This window comes from Coprinopsis cinerea, assembly GCF_000182895.1.
Source record: "Coprinopsis cinerea okayama7#130 chromosome 3 map unlocalized cont3.3, whole genome shotgun sequence".
NCBI classification, from domain to species: Eukaryota; Fungi; Basidiomycota; class Agaricomycetes; order Agaricales; family Psathyrellaceae; genus Coprinopsis; species Coprinopsis cinerea.
Window position 1 is genome coordinate 17,661 of NW_003307542.1, and position 12,705 is coordinate 30,365.

The 12,705-nt window shown below is 48.4% G+C and overlaps 4 protein-coding genes across 4 annotated transcripts; 1 reads left to right on the plus strand and 3 right to left on the minus strand.

Annotated features, from left to right (window-relative positions):
• Positions 1-18: 18 nt before the first annotated feature.
• Positions 19-1,605, minus strand: CC1G_09596 (hypothetical protein; the record flags this gene model as incomplete). Its single annotated transcript, XM_001829655.1, has 8 exons — positions 19-95; positions 152-278; positions 331-388; positions 439-585; positions 645-742; positions 796-961; positions 1,028-1,149; positions 1,207-1,605. The coding sequence occupies 8 exons, from the start codon at positions 1,603-1,605 to the stop codon at positions 19-21; spliced, it is 1,194 nt and encodes a 397-aa protein (XP_001829707.1).
• A 676-nt stretch (positions 1,606-2,281) lies between these two features.
• On the minus strand, positions 2,282-2,574 carry CC1G_09597 (hypothetical protein; the record flags this gene model as incomplete). The annotated part of the gene is made up of 2 exons (XM_001829656.2): positions 2,282-2,287; positions 2,320-2,574. 2 exons carry the CDS (start codon positions 2,572-2,574, stop codon positions 2,282-2,284), a joined length of 261 nt encoding a protein of 86 aa, XP_001829708.2.
• A 474-nt stretch (positions 2,575-3,048) lies between these two features.
• On the plus strand, positions 3,049-3,968 carry CC1G_09598 (Gpr1 family protein; the record flags this gene model as incomplete). Its single annotated transcript, XM_001829657.1, has 4 exons — positions 3,049-3,149; positions 3,205-3,377; positions 3,455-3,710; positions 3,851-3,968. 4 exons carry the CDS (start codon positions 3,049-3,051, stop codon positions 3,966-3,968), a joined length of 648 nt encoding a protein of 215 aa, XP_001829709.1.
• A 5,083-nt stretch (positions 3,969-9,051) lies between these two features.
• Positions 9,052-9,670, minus strand: CC1G_09600 (hypothetical protein; the record flags this gene model as incomplete). Its single annotated transcript, XM_001829659.1, has 3 exons — positions 9,052-9,223; positions 9,284-9,590; positions 9,655-9,670. The coding sequence occupies 3 exons, from the start codon at positions 9,668-9,670 to the stop codon at positions 9,052-9,054; spliced, it is 495 nt and encodes a 164-aa protein (XP_001829711.1).
• Positions 9,671-12,705: the final 3,035 nt, after the last annotated feature.

A 12,705-nucleotide genomic window follows, 5' to 3' on the forward strand; every position in this document is an offset into this window, starting at 1 on the left:
TGAGTCTCAACTACTTGTTCATTCATCGTATGTATAGCATTGGGGGTACCACTCCGTCTTCAATGCCAACCCGATAGGAACATCGGGGCCGAGATCTGAAAAAGAGCGGGTCATTTCACGTTCCGAAGGGCATAAACTTACTAAAACTTACTGTTCAATGGAAGCATGTCGCAGATACTATCTACTGCACCAGGTCGTCCGCTGAAGTCGTATTGGAACTTTTCGTTTTTATTTTGCCATTCCCACCACACGTGGTCGACATTCCCGTGGTGCAGGTACTAGGTAAAGCTGTGTCAGCGTGGAGCGGGCAACCAGGAAAGTATATCGCACGAAGATGGGATCATTGGCACCAAAGACTTGAGATCCAAACCAGGGTGTACCCTGAAGCCTACGAGCGGGGTTAGCATGCATGATTTATCCACCAAGGAAGCGACGTACCAGTTGAAACTCTGACCGTCACCGCCAAGCAAGAAGTGAACGCTGTTGTGGATACTTCGAAATTGTGGCTCGTCCAGGCCGTCGATCATCGTCTCGAAGTCCCAGAAACTCTGAGCGCTCATAACACGCTCTCGAGCTGTCTTGTTGCTGTGAGGGGAGGAGTAGTCTTAGCTTATCCACGACATCGATAGACTTAGTTCACATACAAGGTATCACTAACACCCACTCCATAGCGGTTATCGGGATTGTACAGCGCATCAGGAGTGAAGTTTCGGACAAGGTAATGAGGGAGGGGGAGGTTTGGCTTGAAGGAGGCAAGTCAGATGACAGATACCGAATGAAACGAGAGAAACTGACCCTATAGTTCGGGAAAGCCCCGTTATCGACGATATACCCACCAGCGTTTCCGCCCAATTCGTTGATGGGTACTGAGCCACCATCTCCAAACCCGACTTCTGGATCAGTCGAGAAGACCGGCGCCTTATAAACATCTGGACCGGCGTCGAGGGTGTAATCCCAGTATCTGTCAAGAAACCATCAATGAGTTGAACCTTCATCAGTCCTCTTCGCGACTGAATGAATTACTCACGGAACAGGGCCAGTATATCCGCATAGCTTCTCCAGGGAGTAGCCATGCATCCATACAAACCAACGATGCCAGGGAAGGAACTTCGCTCCAGCATGATAGCGTACGAAGCCCTGAGCATGGGACTAGTACAATGTGTATGGTTATTATCGGCATAAACAGCGCTGAACAGCATTGCTCACGTTCGTCAAGTCGTCGTAGAAGGTGTGACTCGAGTTTCCAGTGAGTCCGAATGTTTTGGTCTTCATGAGGCATTTCTCAGCCTTGATGTACGCTTTCTGTTCCTTGCGGGTAAGCTTACGCCATTCCTTCCTCACCCTGATCCTGTCGCATCTTAGAGGATTTTGAGTGGCGGGCTTCCTAGCGCCATTTCTGCCCTCGAGGAAAGCGATAGCTGCGTCTGCGGCCTCGCCAAACCTGCGATAGTCCAAAAACGGGAGCAAAGGATTGGAGGTATCGACTCGGGCAGTGCAGGCGAGGGTTGAAGGGTACTCTGAGTTGGTGCCCGCTGGGAGGGCGTGCACCTGAGTCAAGGTGAAGACTGTAAGAGAGGCCAGTGATACGAGAGAGGCTAGAAGCATGGTGGTCAATCCAAGTCTTGTCAATTCAACCCAGCTCTCTTCGCGTTTTTATGCGGTTTCTCTGTGAGTAAAATGCTTCAAATAGCACAAGGTCTCAAGAACAGCGGATGTGCATATCTGAAGATACTCCGAGTTGAACATCCTAGCTCAGTTACAGAGTGTCCACACCATAGAGAACTGATCATATCTCCTCGATGCATGAGAGCTCCATGGCCATTAAAGGATTATCGCCCTCGCTCCGGGTGCACTCCGACTCGGGCGGGAACTTCGACTACCCAATGGCCATCAAGAAGGGCCCATTCGAAGTTGGAAACTGGGTTCTTCATGGATAACTTACTACCAGAAATGTTCAATCTTCACTTCTAGCACACGTACGTTGTTCCCGTTCAAGACATCCTCACACAAGTGAGACGTCTGGTCCCTTCACGAGACCACACGACATACTGCTTGAATAACACGCCACTTCCGAGGTATAGGCAGCATTTACTGGATATATTGAAACATACGCAACTCTTATCATTAAGACGATCAAGCAGACACGTCTGAGGGATAGCACTGAGCAAGCCAGAGTCCTGACGCGCGCAGGCCGACACTAAATACTGACGAACGCTCGGCCTATGTTTATTTTTAACAAATAAAAAGGGATACTACTATAAGATTTTTACAGATCTATCATCTATGCCTATTTCTGGTGGTCTATTATTGAAAACTAACATATACAGTCGCAGAACTGAAGGGGGGCGGGGAAAGCGTCTCTCGAAGGAGCGTGGGCAAAGCCCAACGTGCCGAAATCATTCGTTGATCCGAAGAGCACAGCGAGAATTTCGGGATCACAGACTTGCATTCGACGAAGTTGGTTGTCCTCGTCCGCTGCGCTCGCTTCACTTTTAACCTGCTCAAACCATATCCAAACTCTTCCCTTGTCGGCTGAACGTTTACCACCTGCCTATCAATGCGGATCGAGAGCATTTCTCAGGGGAGATGTCGCCAATGTCAGTGTCGCCTTGAAGCTGTGCTCGTTCTTGTCCTTCCACGAGTCTCAATACCTCTCCCAGTCTATCTCCCATGCCTAGTCTGTTGTTCGACCACAAAATCTATATAAATGCACCAGTTTCCCAACGGCAGTGCGAAGGTGAAGCGTGTCCAAGTAACGGCCCGCAGATTGTCCGTGTGTGCCCACCCGCTGGCTCACATGAACGAGCGCGCACGTAACGTTCTCGTACCTGGCTGGGCCAAATTTGCTACTGACCCCAGCAGAGTATACATAATACAGCAATGTATACAAAAATGTAAACCTCGGAAAGGTGTATCCATCCACCGTGCTTCGACTTTGATGGCGCAAACAAATACGGTGGGGGTACTATAAGAAGGTCGGGATGGACGATAGGCGTTGGAGAGGTCTTCCTGGTATCTCTTGACCCCACTACTAATCATCACTTCAAGATGTCTGACACGAAGGTCGAGCTTGGAAACAATGGCCAGCAGGCCCAGTCAGAGCCACCCCCACCTCCACCACCCGCGGTCCCAGGGAACCCGACGCCAGGGTTCGTCGTTATCTTTCTTCGTTCAGCACGATACTAATGGGCGCTTTTACATCAGAGGCATGTTTGCATTTGCTGGTACCCTCTTCCTGATGGCCCTCTACAACCTCAACGCCGGCGGAGTGACCGTTCCCAACGTCCTCGTTGGAATGCTCATTTTCGCAGGAGGCCTCACGTTGATGCTCGTCGCCCTCCTCGAGTACATTCGAGGTTACAGCCTCTTCGCTACCTGTAAGTTTTTCTCGCTGTGAGACAGCTAGTCTCCACACCTATCAAACCATTCGCTAACCTCTCGTTAACTCGTACAGGCTTTTTGACATTCAGCACTTTCTGGTTAAGCTATGGCGCTGTTCTCACCCCGTCCTTTGGCATTCTTGAAGCCTTCTCCGCCGACCCTTCCCAGATCGGACGTGCTATTGGCCTTTACCTCTTCGTCTACTGGATCACGATCACCATGCTCCTCATTGGTGTCATCGGCAAGAGCAAGCTCTTCACCATCCTGCTCTCCTTCGCTTCCTCAGGAGTCTTGCTCTTGGCCTGCGCACAATACACCGGGAAAAACGCGTACGTATCCCGATCGCCCATTCATTCCTACTTTCTCTCTTTACATCAAGCCACCCGGAGCTCGCACTTCCTTCTTTCAATTTATTCCTCGAAATTTCGGTGAATTTATGCTGATTTCAATTCAATCTGTTGTTATCCAGGTTGAACATCGTCGGAACTTCGTTCTTGTTAATCGTCGTGGCGATGGCCTACTACATTGGATTGGCTGGTCTGCTGATGTCGGAGCCCAATCCCGTGGTCAACCTCCCTATCTTTTGAGCAGGGCTGTTTCAAACTCGTTACGAAACGCTTTCACGTTCACGTCCGTTCATGTCATATCATCTCGCATGTACTGTAGTTCTCTTGCTGAAATTATCTGGCTTTCGAAACGAACCATAGACGCTCTTCACCTCCACCTCAACGCACCGAAATGCTCTCTCACTCGACCACAGCCTGCATCGTCTCAACCAATCGAAGGATACCTTGGTCAATCCCGGATAATCGAATTACCCTGGCACTTCGCACCTTCTTCGTGAACTTCCAATCTCGTCGGATGTCTACAGACATGGACTTGACGGATTGTGTACCTGAATACCTTCGTCTAGCTTGTCAATCAGCAGCGTCGTAGATCCATTTATCTCTTTTCTCTCACTCCATGGGGCGTTGATAGCCTACATTGAGGGAGAAAAACGCCCACCGAACACTTTTACGAGACTGTACCTGGCTCGAGCGCGACTACCAGGAAAAGAAAAGATAAAGCCACTTTATCCGAAAAGAAGCGTCGTCGATGAAGATACACGTGTATCCTCGCGACTGGTGGGGCTCTCTACTCCTCAAACTCTCCCTTCAAGGAAAAACTGCAAAGCTCGAGGAAAAGCCAAGCGGATGCCATCCCATTCAAATAACGGAACACAACTACCATGATTCGCCCGAACTCTCTCCTCGTCTCGGTGAATCAACAATACATTCGGAGCGGATGATAGTGCTTTAGTGAGTTCGTCGATCATTTCATGGGAGCCACGCGAGAGCGGGAAAACTCAAAGTAATTCAATCCAGGTGGCGATAGGCAGTTAAACCTGTGGTGCCCATATGTACGCTGTGATATCGTTAGTCTTCGTTCTAGACAGGGAACAAGACCAAGCCTGAAAGTAGTAACGTCGGCTCGACAATACAGCGACTGAGTTCTTGGGTATGTTCGAATTCACAGAGGTGTTGGGCGGATTTCCATGAATGGTAAAAATTCGCGGATGTCTTTATTTAATCAGACTTCGCCTTATACGCGATGGTGGTGTGCAAGTCCAATCTGAAAACCAGTTCCAAACCGTTGGTCACGGTGTGACAATAGAACATATTCCCTTGACTCCAAGTCACACTTCATGTAAGTACGGCATACATACACCATCTCTTGCACTTAGATGGCGCCCAACGCCCAACCGTCAAAATGGAACCTGATTTGGGTACAGTCATCAACGGCTCAATGAGACACGATCATGTGACGAGACAGCGATTTAGTGTTTTCACTCTCGTGCATTCAAATAGGGCTTTGGAAGCGAGTTTTTGGGTTCAATGTTACCGTTGAGTTGTTGCGAATTTAGTGGTGTAGATATTTATTCGCTACGACAGACAGCAATTGCAGAAAGACCACGAAAAAGCGAGTGTTTATCAAGATTTTGGCTTTGATCTGATGATGCGAAAATTCTTATGGGCATTTAACACATGTTGAGAGAGCTATGGGTAGGAAAAAGAATGTCATACAACACCCAAGGCATCGAGAAGAGTCAACATAATAATATAACTCAGTAGAAGGCATGTAGCTTCGGAAAAAGTTCAAAATACAATGACTCAGTTATCTTATCAAGATGCAGAAGGTTATTGGGAACTTCCGAACATGAGTTGGACATGAGGTTCACGCAGTTTAGCTCTTTGCATTAGTCCTTCACATCTTCATTCATTCCTATCCCATCTAATTCGTATCTGCTCCCCACCATGGTTGCGACTGCCAAGTCAGAATCTCTCAAAAACCGGGAGAATCGCGCCAAAGTGGATGACCTTCTAAATCGGGCAGCTGCTGCTTATCGCATCGAATTGGACAAAAAACCCGGAATACCACGCCGAGGGGCTCGTACTATAGCCAAGGATTTTGAAGAACTCTATTTCGTCGAGACGAATGGCAAATCACGTATCAAATTAAATCACAACACCATCATCGAGCGAGCAAAAGGGCGGAAAAGCCGGATTGATGCAGCCCAGATGCGAGAGTGGTTGCTCCCAGAGGAGATTGAGCTTGTGATCCAGCTCATCATCCGGGCTGCAGACCAGGGGTTTCCACTTACACATCGGAGGCTCAAGGAGGAAGTGGATCGCATTTTGAGGGCTCGCCTTGGGGAGGAATTTCCGGAGCAAGGGGTTGGAAAGAGATGGACCCAGCGCTTCATCGAAAAGCATCGTGATCGCATCAAAACCAGTTGGTCAACACCATTGGAGACCAAACGCGCGAAGGCTGTTAATCCCAACACTAACGAGGCGTGGTGGAAGTTGTTGGGCTCAACGTTGGAGGATTACAAGATGGAGACAGAGAATATTTACGCCGTTGATGAAGTTGGATGCCAACCATATGGTACAGAACGGGAGAGGGTGATTGGAGGAAACCGATCGGGGCCGCAGTATCAGCAACGTTCAGGAAACCGTGAAACGATTACGGTCCTAGTAGCCATCTGCGCTGATGGGTCGGGATTACCACCTGGAGTAATCTTCAAGGGAAAGGGGTACCAGGTGAAGTGGGCGCAAAATAATCCAGCTAATGCATCGTGAGTCAATTTATTTTTAATCATGCTTATTATTGATATATGATTATGATTAGGATTGGGTATTCAAAGAAGGGCTGGACGGACAATGAGATAGGTGCTGACTGGCTGAGGATTTTTAACGAGCAAACCAAGGCAAAAGCAAATGGGAAATGGCGTCTCCTTCTTGTGGATGGTCATAATTCCCATTATAGCCTTGAGTTTCTCAATCTCGCCAGAAATGAGCATATTCTCGTTCTCTGTTATCCCCCACACACGACACACATCTATCAAGGTCTTGACGTCGTTATCTTTGCTGTTCTCAAACGGCGGCTCAGCGAGGAAAGGGATAAATTCACGAGAACACATTCTGGTGAAATTACGAAGGAGAATTTTCTCGAAATCTACGGACAGGCCCATCTCGCAGCGCTCACCCCCGACAACATCAAAGCAGCGTTCCGCAAGACGGGAGTAGTCCCATTTGACCCATCGGTTGTCAAACCAAAGGACCTTGCTCCCAGTCAAACCCACTCTATGACATCTAACCTTCCGATCGCACCCCCGACGCCCGTGAGAGTGCTTGCAAAAATGTTGGGAGCACTGTCATTTGAAGACCAGAATTTGGATACAATTCCCGAAGACGATGAACCCCCGCCTTCACCATCAGATGCACAACAGTCACACCGTCGAAAGATTGTTGAGGAATCCGCCAAAGAATTAGCCAAGACAAATATTGGTTACCTCATCGGGCACTCACCTGCTTCTTCCTCATCCCCCATGTTCCAATTCCAATCCCAGAGTATTTCCGAGCTCTCTACAGACATCACATCTCTTCTCAACACCACACCATCCACCAAGAAAGAAACCGCACTCCTAGCTGCATTACGAGAAATTCATGCCGAGAACACTGCACTCAAAAGCCGTGTCGTTGAACTCCAAGCCTCGAACATTATTAACGAAACTTACTGCAACAAACTCCGGTTCCAACTAGCAGCCAAGGAGTCTAAATCAGCACGGAAGGGCAAGGGGAAATTACTGGGGGATGGACTGCCCCGGATGTTGTCGGGTGATCCATTTTACGAGCAGGTTGTTCAATTCACGGAGTGGCAGCGCCGCGAGGAAATTCTCAAGACCAAAAAGGGTGATGCCAAGACTTTGTGGAAGGCGGCAGTAGTGGAATGGGAGGCTGAGAAGGCCCGGGTGAAGCAGGAGAATGAGGAGAAGGATCGCGCGTACACACAGGCCGAGGAAAAGTGGAAGCGAGCACAAGCAGCAGCAAAAAGGTCCAAAAAGCCATTCAAACAACCAAAGCCCACTCAAGAACCGAAGATTCGGCTTCCAAAGAAGCCCACTCTCAAAGAATTCCAGGCGAGAATTGTCGGAGAGGTTGATGAGAATGCTGCTGAGGACCTGACAAACGATTTGGAGGCCGTTGTGGATAGCGACGACGACGAGGAGACTGATAGCAGCGACGATGAATAGATATCTCCGGATTTGATCGGCCGCTCTCGGCAAATGTCTCGTTCACTGATCGGAACACCCAAACCCGCCCACCATATTCTTTCAACCACCATGGCCTCCATACCATATGTATCCACTTCATTTCTGTGTATCTTGTGCAGCGAATGTATATCTATGTACTTGTCTAAAAATTACACCTCCGTACATAACTGTTATGGCGAATGAAATGGGTTGCACCAATTAGGTGTCTTACTCAGCCGTTGATGACTGTACCCATGACATCCCGTCTGATCCAGTTTGCGAATTCGGTACATGGCTTCACCATTTTACTCCTATGATTGAGGTACATCGGATTACGTTCAATCTCATACTTACACCTAGGCTTAGTACAGCTTGCTTGATACTGCCTTGCTTTCACGAACGGGACAGGTAACCCTGAGGGCCTCATTATCGGCGTCTATAGCTATGCCCTACTCTAGGCGACCGCATCCTTACTGCGATGTATCGCCTTATCTTTTGTGCTCTTCCTGATCATATCTCTACAGCAGAGCTCACATCCAGTCGTAATCCGTAATTAATAATTTGAGACGTACGGGGATCGCGTCATGGACAAGGACCACTAATGACTGGAAACGGCTGAGATAGGAGCAGCTCGTACTAGTACATTCACATAAAGGTATTGACACGAAGCTACAGTGAGATTAGAGAGCATATATTCAGCTACATCCGATGAAGAGTCACCCCATCAACGAGCTAAACTTCGGCACCTCAGCCAAGGCATAAGAGATATCTTTAAACCACTGCCCTGCCAATGCACTACACGAGTGGCGTCCCGTACAGTTACTGAGCAACTCCGCGTGTTGGTCGTCAAATTTCTCTTGCCCGGGAGGCTTTTTCTCCAGGATCAACTGATAAACCCCGCGAGTTGTTCGTCTGAAATGAGACATTGTCTGGGGGAAATACTTGGATGCGGCCGAAGTGCACGTGCGATGCATCGCTAATGAGCGTTCCAAGGGATAGCTCACCGCTGTCGGCTTGGTGAATAAAGCGTCGATGACGGGTCTGTACCCTTCGCGGTAGCGAAACTAGAATATTCTGCATCAGGACCAAAACGTCCGTTACGAAAAGGTAAGGCAATATACCCAGAGTAGCGCTATCTCATTGGACCTGCATACTTTATCCACCTCCGCCATGGTGTAAGCGATGGTGAAAGGGGCAGCCTCGTCCGCAATCTTGGGGTGATTAAACACCACCGCATACCGAAGAATACGGAGCGGCATCTCCTTGGCTCTATAGCTTTTTCGACCGTCAACCGTCCAGCGCGACTGCAAATGGGCCACTCGTACTCACAACAGAGCCGTACTACACGCGTCAACTGCAGCATCGATCAAGTACTTTTCGGCTGCCTCTGCCAGATCCACGACAGTTCGTATAGACAGGTCTACCACACTGGGACGTCGCTGGTTGTGGCAGAACTGCATCATGAGTCGGATAGTCTCCTCGCTCTCTGTCAGCTTGACTGGGTCCAAGGAGTCAGTGACCGAATCGCTGATCGGGAACCCATCGGTGTAGAGCTCAAGGTTCCTTTTATGAGCTCCAATCATGACATCGTCCCTTGAGGATAGAACGACGTCTACAGGGATAGCGCACCCGTCGACTAAACACGTCCCAATATCGATCAGTCGAGCGTCATCTTCCCAGCTTAGAGCCAATTTGCGTACCTGGACATTCAGGCATAGGTAATGTTTTCGGTGGAGGAGAAAGCAGGTGAGGTAGATGGCGGAATGGAAAAGACCAACAGAGATGAATCAATGACACTCCATCGATTACAGATTGTCAGTGCGCCGCTCAGGCTCGTGACCTGGCCGGTCCCATGACTTGGGCGCTACACTCTATATGGGCGCTAATCTCTATGCTCTATGAACGCCAATCGACGAATCATATCTTCCCGTTCACAGATCTCACACACTGTCTTCGCCCTCCTTCGGATGGTAAGCTCAAGCCCAAAATCTCTGAGACGCGCCGTGGTGTGTTGTATAGACGCCTCCGAGTTCAGTTCAATCCAATGGGCGTGCTTGCTTGGTTTAGAAATTCGAATGGGAAGCTTAGAAACTCGAATGCATGGTATAGGTAATGTGGGTCTTGAGGGCTGCGAAGGTCGCACACGAGGATATCCGAGATCGACGATGTAGTAGATAGACGATGCGTACCAGAATACAGATGAGAGATGAGAGATGATGTCGAAAGTAAGGGAGACGCGGCGCGCGAAAGGGGGCACGGCGGATGACTAAGCCGTGCGCCTCAAATCTACCTGTCTACGCTACGGCTATGGACAATACCTATCCACTACAGTAATACCCCACCGAATGAATTTGAATGGACAAATGAACGATTCACGAACAACGAGCTTCGAGTGAGACTCTGCGTGGATGACGTGCGGACGGATAATGCTACTGTAGCAACTTTCTTTGCGGAACGTCACGAACGGCTGGAGACGAGCCTAATACTACATCGTCCAACATACATAAATGCATAAGTAGTAAGCACCTTCTTTACTTGACACTTGTAACTCCATCCTTCGGCATTAGACTTTGCCTTCCATTGCCCCTGTCAATGTTCATCTTCTCCTCTCCTCTCGTCTCTCGGACGTCGGCTACTCAAGTACTCAAGTCACACCATATATATCATCCACGACGCGCATTTACATACAGTAGTCTACTCCAACTCCATTTATACATACTTACATTAAAGCCAATAGAAAGCGGGCCTGATCACATATTTGCAATGTATAGTTCAGAAGTAAAGCTTGGCGTCGGTGTATAGACGTCTCCGAATAGGCTTTAAATAAAAGTGTGAGGAGTAAAGTGCGAGCGCCGAGCACTCAGTCTCGCAGTTGTATGGGCAAGGGGTGTACCAGCCTCAGGCCTCAGGGGTACTACTAGTCCATGGAACGTATCCAGCCTCCTGAGGTTCCGATATACCAGTCGTAGTATAAGTACCGTTCGCACACGCACCACGGCAAACGAGCAAATGGGCAAATCAGTCGATACAACTTGAGTAGCCGACGTCCGAGAGACGAGACTCGGAAGATGCCAGGGGGAACGGAATGCGAAGTCTAATGATGAGAATGTACAGGTGTCGAATGACAGAAGGATTTGTTTATTTATATACGCATGTTGAACAAATCAGGACGTCGACGACGTGGTTGCCGGCGTTGTAAGTTTTAGTAGTCGCCGGGTTGTCCGCACTTCATCCACTACTCAAGAGTCTCACTCCACGCTCGCTCGTTCATTCAAAGTTCGCTCGTTCGTTCATTCGATGTTCATTCGGTTGGTCACTAGTAAGTAGTACTTACACACACACATTCGAGTTTCCCTAGGCAAGTGCGACCCGTTGAACCATTCGAGTTCTAAACCACTACATACACCTATTTGACTTTCTAAGCAACTTTACGCCCATTCGACCTTTCTAAGCTACTACTAGTCTACATTTCCAAGCAAGTATGTACACCCATTGGAGTCGTATTCAATATACTTATTCGGAGGCGTCTATAACTCCGCTATGACTTAAGTAGCTGACGTGGAGACTCGGAGAGTCGATTTCTCGACCGTGACAAGGGCAATTACTTAGGCGAAGTCCAATGCCGAAGAGTGACAGAAGAATTTGCTTACTTATGTGTTTATGTTGGACGATGTTGTTGCCGGCGTTGTAAGCACTAGTAGTCGCCGGGCTGTCCTCACTGCTTCATCCACTCAGAGTCTCATTCAAAGCTCGTTCGTTCGTTCGTTCAAAGTTCATTCGGTTGGCTACTAGTAGTACTTTCACCACGCATCCGAGTTCTAATCGAGCAAGAACACCAGCCATTCGGGTTCTAAGCAAGTATCAACACCCATTTGAGAATTAACTTCTAACCAAGCATGTACTATATACATCCATTAGAGTTGTATTCGGAGGCGAAGATGACAGGGGCAATGATTATGGAACGCAAAGTCCAACGCCGAACTAAGTACAACTTGAGCGACAGAAGAGCCTTTTGTTTATTTATATAAGTACGCATGTTGGACTATGTAAATGCCGGGGGGCAAGGTTGTACTAGTGTACTAGTTACCGAGCTGTCCGCACTTCATCCACTCACCGTTCGTTCTTTCGCTCGAAGTTCGTTCGTTTGTTCATTCGAGGTTCTTTGTTCATTCGGCGGGTTAGTACTTGCATCTTCTTTTCGAACTACACTTATTCGAGTTCCACGCTACTACTAAGTCGTCTACGTTTCTAAGCAAATATATATACACTCATCAGAGTTGTATTCAATGTACACACTCGGAGGCGTCTATCCACCGATATTTATAATTATGACTTGAGTAGCCGAGATCGAGACTCGAGAACTCGAGGCGAGAAGGGATGACAGGGGTAATCGAAGCTTTGATTTCACGGAAGGCGTCAGTAACGAAAAAATAACAGACATTACACTATGTAATTGCTCATTACTTTTGGTAATTGAAATTCGTACTTAGTCTAGTCCCGAGTGGTACTATACTTACATAGCTCCAAGTCGTACTATACTTGGCTCCAAGCAAGCTCCATGTTGTGTGCTGCACGACGGACGACGGAGACGTGCCTAAACTTAGCATGGAGACATGTCTAAACGACGATGGAGACCTGTTCAAGTCCTATCGACAGACTAAGTATTGAATATTGCGCATTTGTGGCTGCGATGCCTGGAAACGGACGCGATGACGGCGTTGGAACTTGGCGTCGTCGCATACCAACAACCC